Source organism: Callithrix jacchus, chromosome 8 (genome assembly GCF_049354715.1).
Source record: "Callithrix jacchus isolate 240 chromosome 8, calJac240_pri, whole genome shotgun sequence".
Lineage (NCBI taxonomy): Eukaryota > Metazoa > Chordata > Mammalia > Primates > Cebidae > Callithrix > Callithrix jacchus.
The window spans coordinates 73,779,380-73,806,455 of NC_133509.1; the positions used below are offsets into that span (position 1 = coordinate 73,779,380).

At 39.5% G+C, this 27,076-nt stretch overlaps 1 protein-coding gene across 17 annotated transcripts; it reads left to right on the forward strand.

The window, feature by feature from the left end:
- Nucleotides 1–803: 803 nt before the first annotated feature.
- Nucleotides 804–25,577, forward strand: GEMIN2 (gem nuclear organelle associated protein 2). Of its 17 annotated transcripts, none has more exons than XM_054239880.2 (11): nt 804–956; nt 1,342–1,426; nt 4,117–4,206; nt 4,640–4,699; nt 8,797–8,910; nt 11,511–11,573; nt 14,468–14,536; nt 18,035–18,145; nt 19,788–19,868; nt 22,325–22,383; nt 25,183–25,577. In XM_054239880.2, the coding sequence occupies exons 1-11, from the start codon at nt 820–822 to the stop codon at nt 25,220–25,222; spliced, it is 909 nt and encodes a 302-aa protein (XP_054095855.1). In that variant the 5' UTR covers nt 804–819; the 3' UTR covers nt 25,223–25,577. The 17 variants fall into 17 exon arrangements, with proteins under 17 accessions (XP_054095855.1, XP_054095856.1, XP_078190937.1 ...); XM_054239881.2 differs by having other exon boundaries at nt 11,529–11,573; XM_078334811.1 differs by having other exon boundaries at nt 11,529–11,573; nt 19,792–19,868.
- Nucleotides 25,578–27,076: the final 1,499 nt, after the last annotated feature.

The following is a 27,076-nucleotide window of genomic DNA, read 5'->3' on the forward strand; positions in this document are numbered from 1 at the left end:
TTTGTTTAGAAATAATCAGATATAATACTTGTTTCTTGCACATTCTTGCCCTGTTTCCTCACCTGTGAAATGGAGATGATACTATCTACCTAACAAGATTGACCTAACATTTTTGTTAATTTCTGTATGTTAGCATTAGCTTCATATTTTTCACTATTTGTATTTAAACGAAGATATTTTTCTTCAAAAAAAATAAAAAGTGCTGGCTATTCTAGGAGTAATACTCATTCCAAATAAACATACAGTGATCTTTGAAGTGGTCAAGCACTAGATATTCCTGTAGAAAATTAATTTTTCTTTCATTTGGCATCGGATAAGCGTATGTTGGAATTGGTGTCTTCCCCTTTGGGAGAAGCTCAGTCCCTCCCCTAACAGAGTATTACTCCCCACTTTACAAGATTGTTTTAAGAATCAAGTGAGAAAATGTGTGTGTTTATGTCGGGGTTAAGAATTTAGAGCTCCAAGAATGATAATTACAGTAATACTGTTCATTAATTCAAAAACCATTTTTAAGGATCCTTCACTACTAAGGATGCATAAAAGTTGCTAACCCTCGGCCTTTGCCCAGCGTGAGAAGACAAAACAGGGAGTAAAAGACCAGAAACGCGTTCGAACCAATTCAGCTAGGAATTAAATTCTCAGATCCTTTATTACACCACCGGAGCCTTAACCTTGAGGCAAGCAGCAGTCTGTTCATGCGCAGTTAACGCTCCCTAAACTGCCATTGCTCAGCTCCGCGCCCAAGGTTCCTACTTGTGCGCCTGCGCCGTGACCTAGAGTGGGCGCATGCGCTGAGTGGAGCTGGCTGGTTTGAAAACCATGGCGTGGGTACCAGCCGAGTCCGCTGTGGAAGAGTTGATGCCTCGGCTATTACCGGTAGAGCCCTGCGACTTGACGGAAGCTTTCGATCCCTCGGTACCCCCGAGGACGCCTCAGGAATACCTGAGGCGGGTCCAGTGAGTGATTTGGCCCTGGGCGGGTGGGCTGGTCGTCTGCCCTGCCCCGGGGTACAGCCCCTGGTGCCCCTCTCGACCTGCGTTCTATAAAGTCCTGTTTCTTCCCGTTCCAGTCTCTTGCGAGTTCGGGTCTGTTCAGGATTCTGGATTACATTCTTACGTGGGCGAGTTTCTGTTTAACATGATTGAATGTACCAAGATGTGTGATCTTAGATTTGTTTTCAATCCAGATAATTTCAGAAATATATTCTTTAGTACGTCAAGTGGAAGTCTGAATTTTTTTTTTTAATTTCACAATCAACTATGGAAATGGATCGCTCGTTTTACTACACCTGAGCAAAGCACAATAGAAATTTAATTTCTTGCATTTATTACTTATTTGTAGGATCGAAGCAGCTCAGTGTCCAGATGTTGTGGTAGCTCAAATTGACCCAAAGAAGTTGAAAAGGAAGCAAAGTGTGAATATTTCTGTGAGTTATTAACCGTCTGGAGATTACCCCCAACCCCTCAATTAAAAGACTAAGGCTCTTCCTATAGTATCCGACAGTATCAATTATGGTGTAAGTAAGATTTGACTACTCCCTTCAAAGATAGACATTCGCTTGTACTTTTTCCTCCAGAAAGGCAACTGGCATTTACAGCCTCTGAAGAGGTTTTCTGTAACTCTAGCATTTGTGGAGCTTGCCCATCTTTCTTCAGGGACACTATCCAATCCTTTCAAAGGAGTCTTTAAATGGGTTACTTAGGCTATCTTCTATTTTTTCTTGTTTGTTTATAGAGAGGGAGTCTCTGTTGCCAGCTGGTCTGGAACTCCTGGCCTCAGGCTGTCTTCCCGCTTCTGCCTCCCAAAGTGTTAGGATTACAGGCTTCAGCCACTGTGCCTGACCCCTTTATTTATTTATTTTTTGAGACAGAGTCTTGCTCTGTCACCCAGGCTGGAGTGCAGCAGCAGGATCTCGGCTTACTGCAAACTCCTCCTCCCAGGTTCAAGCTATCCTCTTGCCTCAGCTTCCCAAGTAACTGGGATTACAGGTGCCTGCCACTACGCCTGGCTAATTTTTGTATTTTTAGTAGAGATGGAGTTTCACCATGTTGGCTAGGCTGGAACTCCTGAACTCAGGTGATCTGCCCACCTCGGCCTCACAAAGTGCTGGGATTACAGGCGTGAGCCACCGCACTGGGCCCTCCTTTTTTTTTTTTCCTAAGGAATCTTTTTCCAGTTACTAGATTGGTGTTTAATCCTATTGTGCTTTGTGTGTTCTGAATTTGATAAAGTTCCACTTTTTGTCAAAATAGAAACTCAGATATCTTACACTTTTACAGCTACTTGCACACTGTGGACATTTTCGTTTATTTATTTATCCAGCACATTTTTAATTAAGGGACTACGTTGTGCCAGGCACTGGGAATGTAACAGAGGATAAGATAAAAAAGGATCCTACCCTTGTAGACAGAGAGTAAACAGGCAAACAAATAATTACATGTTGTGACTATTGCTATGAAGAAAATAAGCATATGTAATAATCAATAAATGACAGAACTACTGTAGATAGAGGAATCACAGAAGGTCTTTCTTCCCTCCCCCCCCCCTTTTTTTTTGAGTCTTGCTTTTTCGCCCAGGCTGGAATGCAGTGGTGTGATCTTGGCTCACTGCAACCTCCACCTCCCGGGTTCAAGAGAGTCTCCTGCCTCAGCCTCCTGAGTAGCTGGGATTACAGGTGTGTGCTACCACACCTAGCTAATTTTTGTATTTTTAGTGGAGATGGGGTTTTACCATGTTGGCCAGGCTGGTCTTGAACTCCTGACCTCAAGTGATCTGCCTGCTTCAGCCTCCTAACGTGTTGGGATTACAGGCGTGAGCCACCACGCCTGGCCAGCGAAGGTCTCTCTAAGGAGGTGCTATTTAACCTAAGCTTAAAGGAGGTGGCATTTTAAATTGTTGATAGTAATTTCCTTTTCATGTTGAAAGTAATTTCTCTATCTGATATTTATAATCAGAAAATTTTAATTCAGACACTATAATGTTTCCTGTAATTCCTCTTCAGGATTTTTTAGTTGATTGATTTATTTTTTTGAGACAGAGTCTTGCTCTGTCACCCAGGCTGAAGTACAGTGGCACGGTCTCGGCTCATTAGTTGATAGACATTTAATGGAACAGAATGTCTTATATACCTAATTTGATAGATGGATGGATTGATTGAAACGGTATGTCTCTCTTTTTGTTTCTGTTTGATATTCTAGAAAGGCAGGTAGGACTAGATCATATCCTCTGGGCTAACGTCATTTAGATTTCATAGAAACTCCAAGTATAGGGCCGGGCGCGGTGGCTCAAGCATGTAATCCCAGCACTTTGGGAGGCCGAGGCGGGTGGATCACGAGGTCAAGAGATTGAGACCATCCTGGTCAACATGGTGAAACCCCGCCTCTACTAAAAATATAAAAAATTAGCTGGGCATGGTGGTGCGTGCCTGTAATCCCAGCTACTCAGGAGGCTGAGGCAGGAGAATTGCCTGAACCCAGGAGGTGGAGGGTGCGGTGAGCCGAGATCGTGCCATTGCACTCCAGCCTGGGTAACAAGAGTGAAACTCTGTCTCAAAAAAAAAGAAACTCCAAGTATAAGCCTTTCCAGATTTCTCTTATTAAATTGACTAAGGCTCTTTCCCTAATGTTTTTAACTGGGATATAAATAAATAGAAAAGTGAAATGTCTACTTTTTTACATCTGTAAGAAATATTTTCTTTCTTTCTTTTTTTTTTTTTTTTGCAACGGAATTTTGCTCTTGTTGCCCAGGCTGCGTGAAGTGGCATGATCTCAGTTCACTGCAGCCTCCACCTGCTGGGTTCAAACAATTCTCCTGCCTCAGCCTCCCTAGTAGCTGGGATTATAGGCACCCGCCACTATACCAGCTAACTTTTTGTAGAGACGGGGTTTCACTATGTTGGCCAGACTAGTCTCAAACTCCTGACCTCAGGCGATCCACTTGCCTCAGCCTCCCAAAGTGATGGAATACAGGCATCAGCCACTGCACCCGGCTGTATTTTATTTTTCTTGTCTAACCTTTATTATACACTTTATCTTGGTTTTACTTTTGCTTTGCAAAAGCATGAGATTCTAGTTTTGACACTAATATTAATCCTAGTATTTGTGACCTGATCTCTAGCTTTCAGGATGCCAACCCGCCCCTGAAGGTTATTCACCAACACTTCAGTGGCAACAGCAACAAGTGGCACAGTTTTCAACTGTTCGACAGGTAAAGTGTCATATTTAATCTAATTAAGCCCCTGTTGGATTTATTTCTATTCCTAGACTGTAGATAGAAAAATAAAATTTATGATCCTAAAGTATACAGAATATTCATGAATTACCAAGTTATTATAATTGTTAGACATAATACAGTTTGAAACATTGTATAAGTTTTATTTATTTTGTTTATTTCAATAGTTTTGGGGAACAGGTGAGTTTTGGTTACATGGTTGAGTTCTTTTGTAGTGATTTCTGAGCTTTTGGTGCACTCATCACCCAAGCAGTGTACTCTTTACCCAATAAGTAGACTTTTATACTTCACCCCCTCCCACCCTTCCCATTTTCCAAGTTTTAGATGGTTAAAATTTTGTGCAGAAACTGATTTCTTTTCAGTTACCCATTTTTTGAAGAGTACTAACGTATAACTTTTCTTCCTTTAGAATGTGAACAAACATAGAAGTCACTGGAAATCACAACAGTTGGATAGTAATGTGACCATGGTATGTAAGTTTCTCAGTTTTAAGTTGTACAATATATACTTGATTGAAAGAAACTACATTTACTTGCAGTCTTTAAAGATTCACTTCCTATTCAGTGTTATTTTCATTCTTTTCAATATACCATTAATAGTAGCAATTCCATTACATTAGTAGCCTGAAAAGTATAGATTTTCATGACAGTTTTTTTTTTTTTTGAGACAGGGTCTTGCTGTATCTCCCAGGGTGAAGTGCAGTTGCACAATCACAGCTTGCTGCAGCCTCAACCTCCTGGGCTCAAGTGATCCTCCCACCTCAGCCTCCCAAGTAGCGTAAACTAAAGGCACATACCACCATGCCCATCTAATTTTTAAAATATTTTGTAGAGGCGGGGTCTCCCTTTATTATCCAGGCTGGTCTCTTACTCCTGGGCTCAAGAGATCCTCCTGCCTTAGCCTCCCAGAGTGCTAGATTACAAGCATCAGCTACTGTACCCAGCCTTTCATGTCAATTTTAATTCACAATATCTTGGGGGACTTTGGATAGGTGACTGTTAAGCTTCTACAAGTTTTTAAGGATTCTTCTAGGCATTTACTTTCTAGGAAATTAATACATTTTTAATATTTATAAAAAGATTTAATAAAGACTTAATGGATTTTCTTGATGAGGTGATAGTACCATGCAGTAAACCCACACATTTACAGAACTTGTAAATGATTCTGCTTCTACTTAATGTGATGAGTCTGCATCACAATTCCAGTGACATATAAGTAAAGCCTGTCTTGTATACTGTCATGCATATGTCCTACATTTTATCTTTAAATATAATTTTAAGCTCTTCACTAGATATATCAGGACTACCAAATGAAAAAAGGAGTTGGAAAGATGATACATTGTCTCAGGACAGTAGTTTTTAACCTTTTAGGGGATTTCGTATTTTTTTCTGAGGACCTAATGAAAGCTCTTTATCTTCAGAGGGGAAAAAATGCACCTATGCACAAAATTTTAGTTTCAGGTAGTTCATAGATTTCAGATTTTAGAAGCTTCCTGTAGACAGTGCTTCTTGATATCTTTTACGGGGTGATGCATTAGAATAAATGACTGCTTGCATATTCTTCCTGAAACCAGCCGAAAGCTGAGAGATTCAGTATATGGCATCTCTCTATTCTTCTGCATACCATTTGGAAGCTCTGCTCCAGGAAAAGTGTTAAGGGAAGTAACTTATCACTTGCCAAAGGACATTTAACTCATAAAAGGTATAGCTAGTCCTTCTATCAAAGAAGCATGTGCACATACACACACAAAAAGTATGCTTAGGGTTCAAACTCAAGGCTGTCTCTAAAGCCTTTGTGCCTTTGACTATGTAATGGTGCCTTCCTAGTCAGAAGGGTATATGTATGTAGTAGGGACTGGGACAGGTAGGTAAATATATTTTTTTCTTACTCAGTGGAACGGCTTTTGGGTGCATGCCCACTAATTAAAAAAGAAGCCACGGCCAGGCAAGGTGGCTCACACCTGTAATCCCAGCACTTTGAGAGGCTGAGGCAGGAGGATCCGGAGGTCAAGAGATTGAGACCATCCTGGCCAATATAGTGAAATCTTGTCTCTACTAAAAGTTCAAAAATTAGCCAGGCATGATGGCGCACACCTGTAGTCCCAGCTACTCGGGAGGCTGAGGCAACAGAATCACTTGAACCCGGGAGGCAGAGGTTGCAGTGAGCTGAGATCATGCACTCCAGCCTGGTGACAGAGCAAGACTCTGACTCAAAAAAAAAAAAAAAGCCACGTCAGTAATATGACTTGATAAAATTTTGTCAAAAATGGAAATTACCTAACATAATTGATTCAATAAACTATGGCCCATCAGAACAGTGGAATATTATGTAGCAATTATAGATGTTTATCATGGCAAATGTAAACATCATACACATAATAAAATGAAAATATTTTAAAGTACACTCTGGGCCAGGCACGATGGCTCATGCCTGTAATCCCAGCACTTGGGGAGGCTAAAGCAGGCCCATCACCTGTACTCAGGAGTTTAAGACCAGCCTAGACAACATGGCAAAACCCCATTTCTATTTAAATTATTTAAAAAATAAATAAAGTACACTCTGATGGAAACTGTGTGAAAACATAAATATTAATTGATCCAATAATTTATTAAGCAGGTATTATATTTAATAATCAGGATATTTAGTACTAACTGAAACAGAAACAACTTCTGACCTAATGGAATGATAGGAAAAGATAGATACTTTGTTCCAAGACAATAGGGTTTAACTTTTTAGTGTCTCATGATCATCCTGAGGTTTTGTTTTATTTTATTTTATTTTGAGATGGGGTTTCACTCTTATTGCCCCGACTGGAGTGCAATGGCATGATCTCGGCTCATTGTAACCTCTGCCTCCCAGGTTCAAGCAATCAGCCTCAGCCTCCCGAATAGCTGGAATTAGACGCGCCCACCACTGTACCTGGCTAATTTTGTATTTTTAGTAGAGATGAGGTGTCACCATATTGGCCAGGCTGGTCTCGAACTCCTGACCTCAGGTGATCCATGCTGAGGATTTAATGAAAGCTATTTATTCCCGGGGAGGGGGGAATGTACCAATGCAGAGTAATGTGCAAGGTGATAGGTACAAATAAAAGTTGTTTTGTTAAGGAGATTATATTGAGCTGAATGCTTCTCCCAACTAGTCCTGCTTTTTCTGTCTGGCAGCAGAGAGTAGATCTGTTTCTTCTTGGATTGGACAGCCCTTCAAACATGTCAAATATGTAATCATGTCTCTGTATATGAGATAAACATCCTTCATTCCATTAAGCATTCTTGGTGCATTTTTTCCCCCGTACTTGTTTCTGTCTTTATCATTCTCTTTTGGACACACCCTTATCTGTCAGTGTCCATTAGTCTGGTCCAAACTAAACACATCTTAGCTGGGCACAGTGGCTCACACTTGTATCCCAGCACTTTGGGAAGCCAAAGCAGAAGAATTGCTTGAGGCCAGGAGTTTGAGACCAGCCTGGTCAACATAGTTGAGACAACTATCTCTGCAAAAAAATTTAAAAATTAGCCAGGCGTGGTGGTACGTGCCTGTAATCTCAGCTACCCAAGAGGCTGAGGTGGCAAAATTGCTTGAGCTTGGGAGATTCAGGCTGCCATGAACTGTAATCATACCTTTGCACTCCAACCTAGGTGACAGAGGAAGACCCTGACTCAAAAAATATAATAATAAAATAAGAAAAAACAACATGTCCCACATATTGTATAGCCACTTAGGCAATATGTTTGCCAGGGCTGCCGTAACAGACTAGGTGGCTTAAACAACAGAAATTTATTTTCTCACAGTCTTGAAGGTTGAAAGTCCAAGAACAAGGTGGCAGCAAGTTTGGTCTCTTCTTCTTCTTCTTTTTTTTTTTTTTTTTTTGACAGAGTTTCACTTTTGTTGCCGAGGCTGGAGTGCAATGACATGATCTCAGCTGACTTCAGCCTCCACCTCCTGGGTTAAAGCGATTCTCTTGCCCCAGCCTCCGAGTAGCTGGGATTACAGGTGCGCGCCACCATGCTCAGCTCATTTTTTTTTGTAATTTTAGTACCAAAAAAAGGTAGGGTTTCACCATGTTGGCCAGGCTAGTCTCAAACTCCTGACCTCAGGTGATCTGCCCACGTTAGCTTCCCAAAGTATTGGGATTACAGGCATGAACCACCATGCCCAACCTAAGGTTGGTATCTTCTAAGGCTTTTTCCATGGCTTGCATATGGCCACCTTCTCCTCTTTTCTGTGTGTGTGAGAGTCCCTGGTTCTCTCTTTGTGAGTTCACATTTCCTCTTACAAGGACACTAGTAAGATTGGATTAGGGCTGACCCTAATGGTCTCAATTTAAATTAATCACTTATTTAAAAGCTCTGTCTCCAAATACGGTCACATACTGAGGTACTGGAGGTTAGGGTTTTAAAACCCTACAAATTTTGGGGACAGAGATTCTCCCCGTAACTGGCACCCTATCTTTGGGTTGAAGTAATGGGAATATGGGAGACTCTAACTTATTTTGTTTACTGTTCTGTGTAAAAATTAATACACAGGAATAAATCTGTTTTTGTTTTTATCTTTTTTTTCTTTCAGCCAAAATCTGAAGATGAAGAAGGCTGGAAGAAATTTTGTCTGGGTGAGAAGTTATGTGCTGACGGTGCTGTTGGACCAGCCACAAATGAAAGTCCTGGAATAGATTATGTACAAGTAAGGGCTATGTCAATAAACAGAACAAAAAGCATTTTAATTTTGGTGCATCACTTAATATAAGGGGTCAGCAAACTACATCCTGGGCCAAGTCCAGTCCTTGGCCTTCTTTATATATCCCATGAGCTATGGATGGTTATTAGGTTTTTAAAGAGTTGTAAAAAAGAAACCAATAATATGTGACTGAGACTGTATGTGGCCTGCAAAGCCTAAAATATTTGCTGTCTGACTCTTGAGAGAAAATGTTTGCCAACCCAGACTTAGTTTAATAGCTCTTCCTCCTAACAAAACAGCCGTGACTTTTTTTAGGTTCACTTCATATCCCTTATATTTGGCTATATATCATTTTATGAGTTGGATAAGATTCAGGTTTTTTTAAAATGATGAGGCATTGGGCAAACAATGTTATGAGTAGCCATGAAAAAAATGGAAAACGACACAATTAGGCGCTTTAAAACACATAATCACATTTATCACTTCATGGGCTTGTAAAAAATAAAGTAAATCACATAATTTGAAGATGAAATGTTGAGGATATGTTTAAAATTCACATGGCTTTAATCATAAGTTATGGAGCCAACTCCTTGTCCTTTAGGATTCGCCTGTCCCCAAGTTTGCAGGTGTTCCTTTAGAATCCAGTGTGTGCCTCTGCATTAGTGCTTACTCTCTATATCATGTTGTTCTCTTCAGTTCAACAGGTATTTATTATTTGCTATATGATGCCACATTGTGTTTTTCCCATTTAATACTAATTTTTCCCAAAGATTGAAAGAGCTCCAAGTATCAATAAAAAAAACAAAAATCACTCCTCCCCTGCCCAAGAAAAAACAGGCAAAGGATGTAGATACCTCACAGAAAGGAAATAAAATTATTCTTATATGACAAGATGCCAAAAATCACTTGTAATAGAAGCATAACCTAACCATGCCAAGGTGCTATTTTTCAGGTAACGTATTGGCAAAGAAAGTTTGATACACCATATTAACAAGAGCTGGGAAAACAGGCACTCTTTCTTACACATGGTACAGGAGTGTAAATAGACTCAATCTTAGGGAAGGTAATTTGGTACTGTTTCTATATAACCAATTGATCTTTTGGATGATATCCTTAATATATGTTACATTTCAAAAATGGTTTTCTTTATATATATATATTTGATGAGACAGGGTCTTCTTCTGTCATCTGTGCTATAGTGCAGTGGTATAGGTCATAGCTCATTACAGCTTCAACCTCCTGGGCTCAAGCAATCCTCCCACATCAGCCCTCTACATAGCAGGGACAGCAGGCACCACCACACCTGGCTAATTTTTTAATTTTTTGTAGAGATAAGTTTACTAATATAAACATTTTTAATTTTTTATAAAATTTTTTATAAATTTTTTTTAGAGATACGTTTTTGCCATTTTGCCCAGGTTGGCCTGGAACTCCTGGGCTCAAGCAGTCCTTCTGCTGGGATTACAGGCATGAGCCATTATGGCTGACCAAAAATAATTTTTAATTTAATAAAGAATTAAAACTTCCTTATTTAGCTTATTTTCAGAGAATACAGGCAAGTAAAATATACCATGTTAAAATTTTAAAAAAACCCTTAAGAGTTAATGTATATCCTCTTAAGTTTCTCACAAATCAATGGTATTTTCATAATTAGGAATTACAGCCTCAGACTCCAAAGTACACTTTTAAAATGTGAATCAAATTAGATTTTTAAAATGTCATTTTAATTGAAATGTCCTTAATTCTTGAGAATGTTAGCTTTAGGCTGGGCACGGTGGCTCAAGCCTGTAATTGTAGCACTTTGGGAGGCAAAGGTGGGTGGATCACCTGAGGTCAGGTGTTCAAGACTAGCCTGGCCATCATGGTGAAACCCCATCTTAAAAAATAAAAAAATAATAATAAATTAATTTTAAAGAAAAAGAGAATGTTAGCTTTAGCTGAAAATTTTGTAATGTTGTGTACAATATATTAATGTTATCCTATCAATGTTACAGTTTTATTGAATATACTTAATAACTTAGTTTTTTCAAGTAGTATCATTTAAAAAATTTTTAGTCTTTAACCTTTTAGTTACTAAAATTATACTTTATTTTTAAATTTACATATTCAGACCAGGCGAGGTGGCTCATTCCTATAATCCCAGCACTTTGGGAGGTCCAGGCAGGTAGATCATTTGAACCCAGGAGTTCCAGACCAACCTGGGCAACATGGCAAAACCTCATCTCTACCAAAAATACAAAAAATATTACTTGGGCATGGTGACATGCGCCTGTGGTCCTAGCTACTCTTGAGGCTGAGGTGGGAGCATCACTTGAACCCAGGAAACAGAGGTTACAGTGAGCCAAGATCATGCCACCACACTCCAGCCTGGGTGACAGTGAAACCCCATCTGAAAAAAAAAATAATTACATATTCAAATTTTAAGATGTTATTTTCTTCCACAGTACTAACATAGTCATTACCAGAATGTCATATTGTAATGGACAATGAGTGAATTTTCTTTTATGTGTTCTTTGTTTCTAAACAACAGGGTGGCAAGAAATTCACCAGTTTGAAAAAAAATAAAAATGAAGCTCCTCCTTATAATACTATTTAATAAATTTCAGTCTCATTTTTTCTTTCAGATTGGTTTTCCTCCCTTGCTTAGTATTGTTAGCAGAATGAATCAGGTAAAATTAATGATAAAGATATATGGACTTTTTGTTTGCATTGAGTGTGAAAGTATTTGAATTATTAATACATTTACTGAATTCTTACAGTATGCAGGACTTTGTCCTAAGCTCTTCAGTGTTCTTATTTAATCCTTACTATAACCCTCTATGGGGAATTATTATTGATAACTACTTTTATAGATGAGGAAACAGCATTTGAGGTTAAGGAACTTGCAGGTAGTTTTTCAGCAAGTAAATGACAGTACTGAGATTCAGTGCCAGCTAGATCTAACTACAGAGCTCATACTCTGTCTTAATCATGATGCCAGAGTATTCAGTTCTCTTTTTTTCTTTTTTCTTTTTTTTCTGAGACAAAGTTTTGCTCCTGTTGCCCAGTCTGGAGTGCAATGGCACGATCTCAGCTCACTGCAGCCTCCATCTATCGGATTCAAGTGATTCTCCTGTCTTAGCCTCCCGAGGAGCTGAGATTACAGCTGTGTGCCAGCATGCCTGGCTAAATTTTGTCCTTTTAGTAGAGATGGGGTTTCACCATGTTGGTCAGGCTGGTCTCGAACTCCTGACCTCAGATGATCTGTACACCTCAGCCTCCCAAAGTGCTAGGATTACAGGCGTGAGCCACCACACCTGGCCAGAGTATTCATTTCTGTAGATTTCAGTTATAAGTTGTAGATTCTGGGGTTTGAATTAAATACAGGGTCCCTGACTTACAATGAATGATTCAGTTTAGGAATTTTTTTTTCCATCATGCCTGGCTAATTTTTATATTTTTAGTAGAGACAGGGTTTCATCATGTTGGCCATATTCGTCTCGAACTCCTAGTCTCAAGTGATCTGCCCATCTCAGCCTCCCAAAGTGCTAGGATTAGAGGCATGAACCACCATGCCTGGCCAAGTTAGGAATTTTCAGCTTTACAATGTGTTTATCAGCACATAACCCCATTGCAAGTTCAGGGCCATCTATACTAAGGTTAGATTGCTATTTCTAGTTCTAGATGTCCTACATTCTGTTAAGATTGAAATACATAATTTCTTGGATCAAAGGGGAGAATTACAGAGTTTGGTTCTTCTGGTTTTTTAGGAGTAAGAACTCTGTTATTCATTTAAAAACCAAATAAAAATTTAGTTTTACCTTCACATGGCACTGGATACCTTTGGAAGACTTTTTTTTTTTTTTTTTTTAAACAGGGTCTCATTCTGTTGCCCAAGCTGGAGTACAGTGGTGTGATCCTTGGCTCACTGCAGGCTCGTCCTCTGGGGCGCAGGCACTCCTCCCACCTCAGCCTCCTGAGTAGCTGAGACCACAGACATGTGCTACCATGCCTAGCTAATTTTATTTCTTTATTTTTTGTAGAGACAAGTTCTCTCTATGTTACCCAGGCTGGTCTGGAACTCCTGGGCTCAAGTGATCCTCCCACCTCTGCCTCCCAAAGTGCTAGGAATATGGGTGTGAACCACTGGGCCCAGCTGACAATTTTTTTTGTGGGCGATATTCTATTGGAAATAATAAAAAGCTGACAGTTTTACTTACTTAATCATTTGCATTAAGATATTGTAGCAGTCATACTAAATTTCATCAGTGTGATTTTTGTTGTAAGCATCAACTGTATTTGAATAAACCAAGGAATATTTTCAAGAGTTTGATAAATCCATCTGTACAGCTTAAAAACAGATCTTTCTCCAGCTATTTTTTCTTCAGACTCGTACTTTGATTTAATTTCAATTTGGAAATAAACTGATGGTATCTTTACAAATACATTTTTTTTTAGACAGAGTTTTGCTCTTTTGCCCAGGCTGGAGTGAAATGGCAGGATCTCAGCTCACGGCAACCTCTGCCTCCCAGGTTCAAGCAGTTCTCCTGCCTCAGCCTCCCAAGTAGCTGGGACTATAGGCACTCACCACCACTGACCTCAAGTGATCTGCCTGCCTTAGGGTCCCAAAGTGCTGGCATTACAGGCGTGAGCCACTGTACCTAGCCACAAATATATCCTTTTTTAACCTTGTAAAGTTTTTTAAGTAGTTACAAACTAAATTATTAATAGTTAGAAACTAAATCCTAGGATTTAAACCAAGATGTTAGTTGATATTTGAAAGTGTGAAAATAATTTGTTTTAAAAGCCTCACTGGGGCTGGGTGCAGTGGCTCATGCCTGTAATCCCAGCACTTTGGGAGGCCAAGGCAGACAGATCACCTGAGGTAGGGAGTTCAAGACTAGCCTGACCAACATGGAGAAACCCTGGCTACTAAAAATACAAAAATTAGCTGGACGTGGTGGCGCATGCCTGTAATCCCAGCTACTGGGGAGGCTGAGGCAGGAGCATCACTTGAACCTGGGAGGCGGAGGTTGCAATGAGCCGAGATCGTGCCATTGCACTCCAGCCTGAGCAAAAAGAGCAAAACTTCATCTCAAGGGGAAAAAAATGGCCGGGTGTAGTGGCTCACGCCTGTAATCCCAGCACATTAGGAGGCCAAGTTAGGAGATTGAGACCAGCCTGACCAACATGGAGAAACCTGTCTTTACTAAAAATACAAAAATTAGCCGGGCGTGATGGCACGTGCCTGTACTCCCAGCTACTCGGAAGGTTGAGGCAGAATTGCTTGAACCTGGGAGGCAGAGATTGCAGTGAGCCAAGATTGCACCACTGCACTCCAGCCTGGGCAACAGAGGGAGACTCTTATCTCAAAAAAAAAAAGTCTCACTGGATAAGCCATCGAATCAAACTAATTAGAGTCGAACTAATTAGTATTAGTTTTCTTAGAAAGTTTAAAGAATGAGGTCATTTTAAACATCAGAGTTGCTTTGTAAATAAACTTAATGAAACTTATATTGAATTCGTGTTTTATTGTTAATACAACTCTTCTCTACCCACCTCCTTTTTTTTTTTTTTTTTTTAGGCAACAATAACTAGTGTCTTGGAATATCTGAGTAATTGGTTTGGAGACAGAGACTTTACTCCGGAATTGGTAGTATTGCATCTTTTTCTTTTCATAATGTAGGCAAAAATTAGACGTTTTAGGTCAAGTATGGGGAACATATACAATGGTGCTCCCATAGGATTATAATGCTGTATTTTTACTGCACCTTTTTTTTTTTTTTCTTTTGAGACGAGGTCTCACTCTGTTACCCAGGCCGGAGTGCAGTGTTACAGTCATAGCTCACTGCAACCTTGATCTTCCCAACTCAAGCAATCCTCCTTCCTCAGCCTCCTGGGTAGCTAGGACTACAAGTGCACACAACCACAGCCAGCTAATTATTATTTTTACTAGAGACAAGATCTCACTATGTTGCTCAGGCTCATGTTGAACTGAGTCCAAATGATCCTCCCTCTTTAGCCTCCCTAAGTGCTGGGGATTACAGGCATGAGCCACCATGCATGGCCTTTTGTGTTTTTTAAATAGAGACGAGGTGTCACTATGTTTCCCAGGCTGATTTCAAACTCCTAGGCTCAAGTGTTCCTCCCAACTTGGCCTCACAAACTGTTTGTATTATAGGCATGAGCCACTGAGCCCAGCTCCTTTTCAGTGTTTAAATATGTTTAGATGCAACTGGGCACAGTGGCTCACACCGGTAATCCCAACTACTAGGGAGGCTGAGGAAAGAGGATCACCTAAGGCCAGGGAGGTTGATGCTGCAGTGAGCCATTATTGTGCCACTGTACTCTAGCCTGAGTGACAGAGTGAGATCCTATCTTAAAAAATTTATATGTGAGGTTTTTGGATGCACAAATGTTTACCATTATGTTACAGTTGACTACCGTATTCAGTACACTAATGTGCTATATATGTTTGTAGCCTAGGAGCAATTGGCTATGCAATGTAGTCTAGGTGTGTAGTAGACTATACCATCTAGGTTTATGTAAGTATACTTTATGATGCTCGTCCAGGGACAAAATCACCTAATGCATTTCTCAGAATATATCCCCTTCATTAAGTGACGCATGACTGTACTTACATATGAGATATGACGCCACAGTATTTGATTTATTTATTTATTTATTTATTTTTGAGATGGAGTCTCCCTTTGTTGCCCAGGCTGGAGTGCAGTGGTTCAATCTCAACTCACTGCAACCTCCACCTCCTGGGTTCAAGCAGTTCTCTTCCCTCAGCCTCCCAAATAGCTAGGACTACAGGATTGTACCACCAAGCCCAGCTAACTTTTGTATTTTTGTAGAGATGGGCTTTCTCCATGTTGGCCAGACTGGTCTTGAATTCCTGACCTCAAGTAATCTACCCGCCTCCACCTCTCAAAGTGCTGGGATTACAGGCTGAGCCACTGCAGCTGGCCAGTATTTATATTTATATATGTGTATGTATGTGTGTGTATATATATATGTTTAATCTGAAGTATGCTTCTTTGTAGTCAAATAAGAAACACTAGAATGTAAATCAACATACTACTTCCTTCATTGAGAAAGTCTTGCTTTGAGAAAAAAAAAGTCAATGAAAGAGTTGATTTATATCTTGGTACAAGGTACAAACTGCTTATCTTGTTGCAGACAAGTGTAGAGGATATTTAATATTTGAATGCTAGCTTTACATAGTAAGTGTATCCCTTAAAATTTGAGTCAAGTTGATATGTATAATTTTTTTTATAGAAAAATTATTTCCACAATTTGTAAAAGAAACCTGGAATTGAATCTTTTTATGTAAGAAAGTCTAACTATTGATTGGGCTTGCCTGAGGAACTAATTTAGTGTGTTATATAAATTGCTATTTAGATTTTGCCCAAATATTTTTTAGGTTTCTCCAAAGTGATATGTTGCTCAGAATAAAAGAAGTTATATACACTACTGATGGAAATACAAATTTGGTATAACCTTTCCAGGATACAATCTGGTGATCATATCTGAAAAAGTTTGATAAATATACATACTCTTTGTCACCATTTTACCTGCAATACTTTTTTTTTTTTTAAGACTGGGTTTCACCATGTTGGTCAGGCTGGTCTTGAACTCCCGACCTCAGGTGATCCGCCTGCCTTGGCCTCCAAAGTGCTTGGATTATAGGCATGAGCCACCACACCCGGCCCTACTTGCAGTACTTCATAAACTTTTCCCATGTTGTCAAATGGGATTAAACAAGGTAATATTATTAAATACTCTCAACAAGGCACTTAACATTGCCTTGTTAATCCCATTTAACTACATGGGATGGCCAAGTGGGGTGGCTCATGCCTGTAATCCCAGCACTTAGGGAGGCCAAGGTGGGCACAATCACTTGAGGTCAGGATTTCAAGACCAGCCTGGCCAACATGGTGAAACCCCATCTGTACTAAAAATACAATATTAGCTAGGCATGGTGGCGGGTGAGGCAAGAGGACTGCTTGAACCTGGGAGGCAGAGGTTGCAGTGAGCCAAGATGGCACCACCACATTCCAGCCTGGGTGACAGAGGGAGATTCCATCTCAGAAAAAAAAAAAGGACAAAAACAACATGGGAAACATTTTATATGTATTATAAATAAAAAAGATGGTTACAAGGTGATATTATAACTGATGAAATTTTATTGAAAAAAAGTCATACGGCCAGACACAGTGGCTCACGCCTGTAATCCCACCACTTTGGGAGGCTGAGGCGGGTAGATCACTTGAGGTCAGGATTTCAAGACCAGCCTGACCAACATGGTGAAACCCCATCTCTACTAAAAATACAAAATTAGCCAGGCATGGTGGCACATGCCTGTAATTCCAGCTACTTGGCAGGCTGAGACAGGATAATCACTTGAACCCAGGAGGCAGAGATTCCAGTGAACTGAGATCATGTTGTTGCACTCCAGCCTGGGCAACAAGAGTGAAACTCTGTCAAAAAAAAAAAAAAAAAGTTGTACATATGAATAGGAAAAAGAAGAGTATTTTTAAAGTGAGTCAAAGTTTTATCTGGAATGTTGGGACAGCAGGTTTGTTTTTTCTTGTGCTTGTGGTATTCTCACAGTTTCTCTGCATCAAATATGTATTTATCCTGTAATTGGAAAACCCATTTTAAAAGGGAGTGGGGATAAATTCAGCCTGTCAAAATATTTATAGAAGTGTCAAAAAATTATTTCATCTACAGTATAGTTCCTTTGTATGCCCCAGAGGACAAAATTATACAATTATAAAATGACTTGTATATCTGTCCATACAGAACAAAGAAAAAAAGTACCTTAATTTTTCAAGTATTTATATTCATCTTAATGTAATTTTCTGTTTACAAATGAGAACTTCCTGTCATAAGAATGTCTGAAATGAACTCTTGGAGATCAGGAAATATTTTGAGGTATCCAGTGTCTTGTGTCTATAGTTACGGGATACAAAAGATAACACCTGGCTTTCCAAATGATGCTTTGTTGTCTATACCCAAACATAATATAGTTAAATGTTCTATGAATTTATTCATAGCAGATAATCAGGCATAACATTGGACATTTAAAATAAACTTCTGCTTTACTATTTGTCTAAATACTACCTTTTTGAATTTTTTTTAGGGAAGATGGCTTTATGCTTTATTGGCTTGTCTTGAAAAGCCTTTATTACCTGAGGCTCATTCACTGATTCGGCAGCTTGCAAGAAGGTGCTCTGAAGTGAGGCTCTTAGTGGTAAGTGTAAAATTACTGTTTAAAATTAAAAACACTCACAAATTTATATGGTGTTAAAGAAAGAGTTCAATGAAATAGGAAAACACATGGAATATTTTATTGGTTACAATTAGATTTGTGTTTATAACAGAAAAGCCCAAAATAATAGTAGCTTAAATAAAGTGGAAACGTTTTTCTCAGATAAAGAAAGTTTGGACTGGGTGAGGTGGCTCACACCTGTTCCCAGCACTTTGGGAGGCTGAGGTGGGTGAATCACCTGAAGTCAGGAGTTTGAGACCAGCCTGGCCAATGTGGTGAAACCCCATCTCTACTAAAAATACAAAAATTAGATAGGCATTGTGGTGGGCGCCTGTAATCCCAGCTACTCAGGCAGCTGAGGCAGGAGAATCGTTTGAACTCGGGAGGCGGAGGTTGCAGTGAGCTGAGATTGTGCCACTGCTCTCTAGCCAGGGCAACAGAGTAAGACTCTGTCTCAATAAAAAAGTAAGTAAAAAATTAGATTTTTATGGCCAGGCACAGTGGTTCATGCCTGTAATCCCAGTACTTTGGGAGGTCGAGGCAGATGAATCACTAGGTCAGGAGTTCGAGACCAGCCTGGTCAATGTGGTGAAACCCCAAATCTACTAAAAATATAAAAATTAGTCGGGCATTGTGGCACGCACATATAATCCCAGCTACTTGGGAGACTGAGGCAGAATTGCTTGAACCCAGAAGGAGGAAGTTGCAGTGAGCCGAGAACGTGCCATTGCACCTCAGCCTGGGCAACAGAGTGAGACTCTCAAAAAAAAAAAAAAAAAATTAGATTTTTACTAAGATGGCAGGAGTTTTGTCATATGTGGCTTTCACACTCATGTTCGTCTCATGATCCACGATGGCTGCCGTAGCTTCAGCTATAGTTTTGGTTTTTGGTTTTTTTTTTTTTTTTTTTGAGATGAAGTCTGGCTCTTGTTGCCTAGGCTGGAGTGCAGTGGCATGATCCCAGCTCACTGCAACCTCCATCTCCCTAGTTCAAATAATTCTCCTGTGTCAGCCTCCCAAGTAGCTGGGATTACAGGCATCCACCACCATGGCTGGCTAATTTTTGTATTTTTAGTAGAGACAGGGTTTCGCCATGTTGGCCAGGCTGGTCTTGAACTCCTGACCTCAGGTGATCTGCCCACTGCAGCCTCCCAAAGTGCTGGGATTATAGGCATGAGCCACCGTGCCCAGCCACCCATAATATTTTGATATAGGCAACTAGAAAGAAGCAGCCCATCCTCTTTAAATAACCTTCTCAAAGGTTCCCCAGGCATATCTGGCTATATATCTCATTGGCCAGAATTTAATCACATGGCCATAAGGGACTTTAGGAAATGTTTCCTTTTGCCTGGGCACAAGTATGCCTAGCTAAAAATGAGCTCTGTTGATAAATAGTAGGGGGACACAGGAAGCCAGAGTGATCAACCAGCAGTCTTGGGCATAGTAATTGTTTTGAATTTCTCCAATCAGACCCTTCCTCTAACTCATGCCTATAGCATTACTGTATAAATTAATCTAATGCCAGATTAAGCCCAGTTTTGATTTTTCTTTCCTCCCTCCTTCCCCATCCCCAGAATGTACATTGACCACTCCAAATTTTTTTTTTCTTTTTTTTGCCCCCAAGATAGGGTCTCACTCTGTTGCCCAGGCTGGAATGGAGTGGTGCAATCACAGCTCACTGCAGCCTCAACCTCCTCAGACTCAGGTAATCCTCCCACCTCAGGCTCTTAAATAGCTGAGACCACAGGCATGTACCACCCTACTTGCCTAATTTTTATTTTGTAGAGATAGGATTTTGCCATGTTGCCCAGGCTGACCTCAAACTCCTGGCCTCAAGCAACCTGCCGCCCCTGGGCTCTCAAAGTGCCAGGATTACAGGTGTTGTGTCCAACCCAAAATATTTTCATTGAACTTCCATGATATGGCCTAAACTAACATTTATATGGCCTGTGCTCCAGAAAAAATGTGCTTACTGTTCACTAAGTGTTCCCTGTGCTTTGTTTCTAGACTTTTTTCCCTCTACAGAAGTCCCTTTCCACTCTCAATTTGCATTTAAATACCATTTACTTTTTTGTAATCTGGTTCATATTCCACCACATGCTATAAGACTTTCCTGAACCTAAGAACTAGGAAGAATCGCTCCATCTTGTTTTTCCAGCATCTTTATATCCTGTATATGGCACTTAATACATTTTTTCCTTCCATATTAGCTAATATGTGATAGTTCATCATCTGTACTACTAGCAGATAACGTTTTCTTCAGCTTTATTTCATATAATGCTTGCTACATGGAAGAACTTAACATGCGGCTGGGCACAGCGGCTCACGCCTGTAATCCCAGCACACTGGGAGGCTGAGGTAGGTGGATCATGAGGTCAAGAGATTGAGACCATTCTGGCCAACATGGTGAAATCCCGTCTCTAGTAAACTACAAAAAATTAGTGGGGCATGGTGGTGTGCACCTATAGTCCCAGCCACTCGGGAGGCTGAGGCAGGAGAATCACTTGAACCCAGGAGGCAGAGGTTGCGGTGAGCCAAGATTGCACCACTGCACTCCAGCCTAGCAACAGAGCAAAACTCTGTCTCAAAAAAAAAAAAAAAAAAAGAATTGAACATGGAAGTGTGTCTCAAATTTGAATTAAATATGTCTGCTGTAACATTACTGAGATTATTGTGACTTTTCCTTGAAATGTATAAAGTTCATATTTTATACCACTACCTTCCATGTGTCTTAAACCTGTCATTTTAACAAATATTTAAAGTGAACTTTTAAAAATATATTAGTTCAGATTGTGCCTGGTGGCTCACACCTGTAATCCCAGAATTTTGCAATGCTGAGGCGGGTGGATCACCTGAGGTCAGACCAGCCTGGCTAACATGGTGAAACCCCATCTCTACTGAAAATACAAAAATTACCCGGGTGTGGTGGCGCACGCCTGTAATCCCAGCTACTCAGGAGGCTGAGGCAGAAGAATCACTTGAACCCAGGAGTCAGAGACTGCAGAACCAGTGAGCCAAGATCATACCACTGCACTCCAGCCTGGGTGACAGAGTGAGACTCTGTCTTAAATAAATAAATAAAAAGGCCAGGAATGGTAGCTCACACCCCAGCACTTTGGGAGACCAAGTCAGGCAGATCACGAGGTCAAGAGATTGAGACCATCCTGGCCAACATGGTGTAACCCTGTCTCTACTAAAAATACAAAAATTAGCTGGGCGTGGTGACATGTGCCTGTAGTCCCAGCTACTTGAGGGGCTGAGGCAGGAGAATCACTTGAACCTGGGAGGCAGAGGTTGCAGAGAGCTGAGATCGTGCCACTGCACTCCAGCCAGGCGACAGAGCAAGACTCCATCTCATAAATAAATAAAGTTCAGAAATTGCCTGCATTTTAATTCAGAAGCCTGACCTAGAATATTTTCTGGTATGACTTATCCTGGAAGCCAAGATTTCACTCTTTCTTGATTGTAACGTCCTTAAAACATAGGCATATATGGTGAACCATATATATATTTATTTATATATATACATAGATATTTAGTAATGAGTATGTATATTCAGTAATGAATACATATATTCAGTAATGAGTATATATATATTCAGTAACGAATATATATAGAAGAACAATAAGAATCCTGTCTTGACTGTACAGTGATGAATATATAATTATATATATTCATATATAGAATACATATATCTTCATATACTTACATAACAAGAGGAACAATAATAGTCTTATGTTTTGGCTGTATAGTGATGAATAATATATATATGAATATGAATATATAATATATCCATATATATATTATTCATCACTATTATATAGTACATATTCATGTATATACTAATATGAATATAATATATATATTCATCACTGTACTGTACACAGGATTCTTATTGTTCCTCTAGTAGGAACCAGGGAAAAATTTCCCCCAACTTAGATCACTCCACTCTTATTTTTTTTCCCTATTCAGAATCTTTATTTAAAAGGTAGTCTTGTTTCTTAAGGAATCATTAATCTACAGTGTTCTCCTTTTTCTTTGAGGGCTCCTATTTCCACATGATGATTACTATAATAAAGTTTTCATGTTTCATGTTTCACATAATTTATTTAAAAAATAATGGAAACAGACAATATTTAAATTTTTCTTTCTTTTTTTTAGGATAGCAAAGATGATGAGAGGGTTCCTGCTTTGAATTTATTAATCTGCTTGGTTAGCAGGTATAGTTAATCCTTGGCTGCTTGATTATTTGTATATCAGTGAGGTCAGTAAGGGTAGAACATATTCATTACATTTGTTTTTTGTTTGGTTGTTTTTTTTGAGACCAGGTGTCACTCTGTTGCTATAGCTAGGGTGCAGTGGCACAATCACAGCTCACTACAGGTTTAACTTCCAGGCTCCAGTGATCCTCCTACCTCAGCTAGCTCCTGAGTAGCTAGTTGGACCACAAGCATACACCACCACAACCAGCTAATTTAAAAAAAATTTCTTTGGAGACGGGGTCTCACTGTGTTGCCCAGTCTGGTCTCAGAACTCCTCGGCTCAAGTGATCCTCCCACCTAAGCCTCCCAAAGCACTGGGATTACTGGCATAAGCCACTGCACTCAGCCTTCATTTTTTTTTTAATTGCCTGTGTCTTGTGTTCATTTTCAGTTGCAGCATATTTTTGTTTAGTATCTGTTTGATTTCATTTCTTACATAAAAGTTTTTCTTGGAATTTATTTGAAAACTTTTTCTTTTTTTTTTTTTTGAGACGGAATCTCACTCTTGCCCAGGCTAAAGTACAATGGCACCATCTTGGTTCACTGCAACCTCCACCTTCCAGGTTCAAGTGATTTCCCACCTCAGCCTTCCGAGTAGCTGGGATTACAGGCACCCGCCATCATGCCCAGCTAATTTTTGTATTTTTGTGGAGACGGGGTTTCACCATGTTGGCCACACTGGTATTGAACTCCAGACCTCAGGTGATCTGCCTGCCTTGGCCTCCCAAAGTGGTAAGATTACAGGCATGAGCCACCACTCCCAGCCTGAAAACTTTTTCATATTCTAAATTCTAAATAAAACACATACATACTTATTTTAGGTCTCCTCCTGGACATATTTTTACTCCATAGATCATCAGGGTTTTTATTCCAGTGCCAGTACCTTTTTAAAGCTTTATAATATACTTAAACATTGAGAAGGCAAGTAAGTGTCCATATTTTCACATATTCAATATCTAGTTTCTTGATCTATAATAATTATGCTGCTGATTAACATTTACTGGACAATTTGTGCCAAGCATTTTCCTTACTAAGGAACCCATTTGATCCTCATAAGGTGGGTACTGTTATCAGTTTACAGATGAGGAAACCATGGGAGAGAGAGGTTAAATAACATTACTCCCATCACAAAGCTAGTAAGTGGTAGAGTTAGGATCCAAACCCAGGCAACTTGACTCCAGAGCTAAGCTTTTAACTATGCTGATCACAAATGAAGCTAATACATACCTCATCTGTTGGTAGTAGCAGTTAAATGAGATGATATAGCATTGCCCTAGTTATCTTATGTATAGTATCTCTACCCTTTACAGTAGCTCAGAGTTGTGTTTTGTTGTTTTTGTTTTAATACATTTTATCCTTTCAGCTCTGTTGGACTTGATTTTTTTTCCCTTTTACAGATAATGACACAGATTTGGATGGGTTAAGTAATTGATGGCTCAGCAAACCAGTAATAAATGAAATCTGAAACTTAAGTATAGCTTCTGACTGCCAATCCATTGAGATTTTACAGTATTATGCAATTATGAAAGCAAAAACATTCAAGTGTATTTTTTGCCCTCAAAAAGTTAGATAAAAATGGAAAGAGTTCTAGACTACAGAAGGTTCTGAAGCTAACAGCTTACAAAACAAGACATAAAGATTTGAAACTTTAGAAAAAAAGGGCCGGGTGCTGTGGTTCAAGCCTGTTCCCAGCACTTTGGGAAGCCAAAGCAGGTGGATCACCTGAGGTCAGGAGTTCAAGACTAGCCTGGCCAACATGGTGAAACCCTGCCTCTACTAAAAATACAGAAATTACCCAGGCATTGGAGCACATGCCTTTAATCCTGGCTACTCAGGAGACTGAGGCAAGAGAATCGCTTGAACCCAGGAGGTGGAGGTTGCAGTGAGCTGAGATCATGCCATTGCACTCCAGCCTGGGCAACAAGAGGGAAATTCCATCTCAAAGGAAAAAAAAGCCAGGTGCAGTGACTCACACCTGTAAATCCCAGTGCTTTGGGAGGCCAAGGTGGGAGGATTGCTTGAGTCCAGGAGTTCAAGAGTTCAGTGAGCCATGATAAAATTTGATTAGTGATTTTCCTTTTTATTTAATCTGGTCTTTTAATTACATAAAATAGTTAACCTTGCCAAAGTTAAAATTATAATTCCAGGTACATTTGGAGTATTTTAGCATCCATCTTTAACCTCATTAAACTCTTTTCTCGTTTCTCCTCTAATCATGTTACTATTAATTTTTGTTTTATCCTTTCATTCATTGTTTCTTTTTAAAAGTATAAGTAGCCCAGATGCAGTGGCTCATGTCTATAATCCTAGCACTTTGAGAGGCTGAGGCTGGAGAATTGTTTGACCCCAGGAGTTCAAGACCAGTCTGGGCAATGAATGAGCCATGATCATGCCACTGCACTCCAGCCTAGGTGACAAAGTGAGACCTTGTCTCAAAAAAAAAAAAAAAAAAAAAAAAGGAAAAGAAATATGTAAGCAAACATGTATATTTGCAATCCTACACATATTCACATAAGATAGCATACAAAACAATCTGTTTTGTACTTCATTTTTTTTCACTTAATAAATCCTGGAAATCATACGTTAGTAGTATAAATATCTTCCTCATTCCCTTTTATGGCTTCATAATTTTCCACTATGTAGATGTACTATAGCTTATTTAACCAGTCTCTTGATGGATATTTGGGTTGCTTTTGGTCTTTGGCTGTCGAAAATATTGCAACAGTTAATATCTTCATAAATTATTTTTTTTGCTAGGTATTTTGACCAGCGTGATTTAGCTGATGAGCCATCTTGATGTAGCTGATCTCTCAGGGATAGAAGATATTTCTCATGAAGGCAGCCTAACTCTGAGGAAAGCAAAGCCAATTCAAGTACAGATTGCAACATATCTTCAACACTGTGTGAAGGGCTCACAGTGCAATTTCAGATTGATACTCAGAATGTAGGTTGTATTGATTTGAATATCTGAAATATCAGTGGAAAATCCCATTCAGTTTTTGATGAACAATTTAAACAGTTTTACATAATCAAGCAGCTTGCATAGAAATTGTATGATAAAATTTTACATAGGTTTCTGGTGCTGTTTTGTCCTTTTCTTGTTGTTTTTTGTTTTGTTATTTGCTGATATACATATAAAATTTTATTGAAAATATGTTTTGGTTACAAAAATTTTGTTTGACGCCTAACAAAAGACAATGGATAGCCTTAGCATCAGAATTAAAACAATCTAGATTAAATGGCAAGTATATTCATACTCAGCAGTAATTAATCAAACATTTTTTTCCTTTGAGCTCAGTACTTTTTTTTTTTTGAGATGGAGTTTTACTCTGTCACCCAGGCTGGAGTGCAGTGGTGTGATCTAGGCTCACTACAACCTCCGCCTCCCAAGTTCGTGATTCTCTTGCCTCAGAATCCCAAGTAGCTGGGTATACAGGTGCCAGCAACCATGCCCAGCTAATTTTTGGATTTTTATTAGAGATGAGGTTTCACCATGTTGGCCAGGCTAGTCCCAAACTCTTGACCTCAGGTGATCCATCTACCTCAGCCTCCCAAAGTGCTGGGATTACAGGTGTGAGCCACCATGCCTGGCCTTGATACTTTTATTTTTAAATGCTTTGTTGCGCAAAAATCTTTAACAAATCATTTTCAAAAATATTCTTAACAAGTCAACTGTTTTAATTTTTTTATATTACTTATAATTTATCTATTTTTATATCAGGTAGGAATGTTTTCTGATTTAAGTAACACAGAAGATCCAAGTGGCAATGGTTCTTCAAATAGGGGTTTATTTTTCTCAGATAACAAGAAGTCTGAAAGAGCTGGCCAATGACATTAGATTAGTGACTCAGTGTTATCAAGGTCTCTGAGATTCCTTTAGCCTTTCCATCATGGAAATAAGATAGCCATTGCAGTTCAAGGCAGTGTATCTGTATTCAAGACAAAAAGAGGGGGAAGCAGAGCCTTCTACGTAGGATCCTTTTCTCTCAAATGTAAAACCTTTTTTAGAAAGTTAGCTCATCTACTAGCCATAAATATATAACATGATCATCCCTTGTTCCCAGAAAAGTGGGGAAATGAAGCTGTAAGCCTTTCCAATCTTACTAATAGAAGGTGGGAAAGGAAAAAGGGGATTGGGAATAACCATGGATCAGACAACCAGTAGTTTTGCCACTAGTTATAATTAGAGAAGAGGTCATTTTATATTTGGATCTTTTCTGTTATATCTTCAAAACTCACTTTTATTTTATTTATTTATTTATTTATTTATTTATTTATTTATTTATTTATTTTGAGACGGAGTTTTGCTCTTGTTACCCAGGCTGGAGTACAATGGTGCGATCTTGGCTCACCACAACTTCCACCTCCTGGGTTCAGGCAATTCTCCTGCCTCAGCCTCCTGAGTAGCTGGGATTACAGGCACGCGCCACCATGCCCAGCTAATTTTTTGTATTTTTTTTAGTAGAGATGGGGTTTCACCATGTTGACCAGAATGGCCTCGATCTCTTGACCTCGTGATCCACCTGCCTCAGCCTCCCAAAGTGCTGGGATTACAGGCATTAGCCACCGCGCCTGGCCCACTTTATTATTTTTTTCTTGAGACGGAGTCTTGCTTTGTTGCCCAAGCTGGAGTGCAGTGGCACAGTTTTGG

What these genes read in the sequence shown, in the direction of transcription:
- GEMIN2 (XM_054239880.2), top strand. Translation starts at nt 820, where the DNA reads ATGGCGTGGGTACCAGCCGAGTCCGCTGTGGAAGAGTTGATGCCTCGG. An exon ending in GAATACCTGAGGCGGGTCCA is followed by an intron (nt 957 to 1,341) that starts GTGAGTGATTTG and finishes ACTTATTTGTAG; the next exon opens with GATCGAAGCAGCTCAGTGTC. An exon ending in GAGACTTTACTCCGGAATTG is followed by an intron (nt 14,537 to 18,034) that starts GTAGTATTGCAT and finishes AATTTTTTTTAG; the next exon opens with GGAAGATGGCTTTATGCTTT.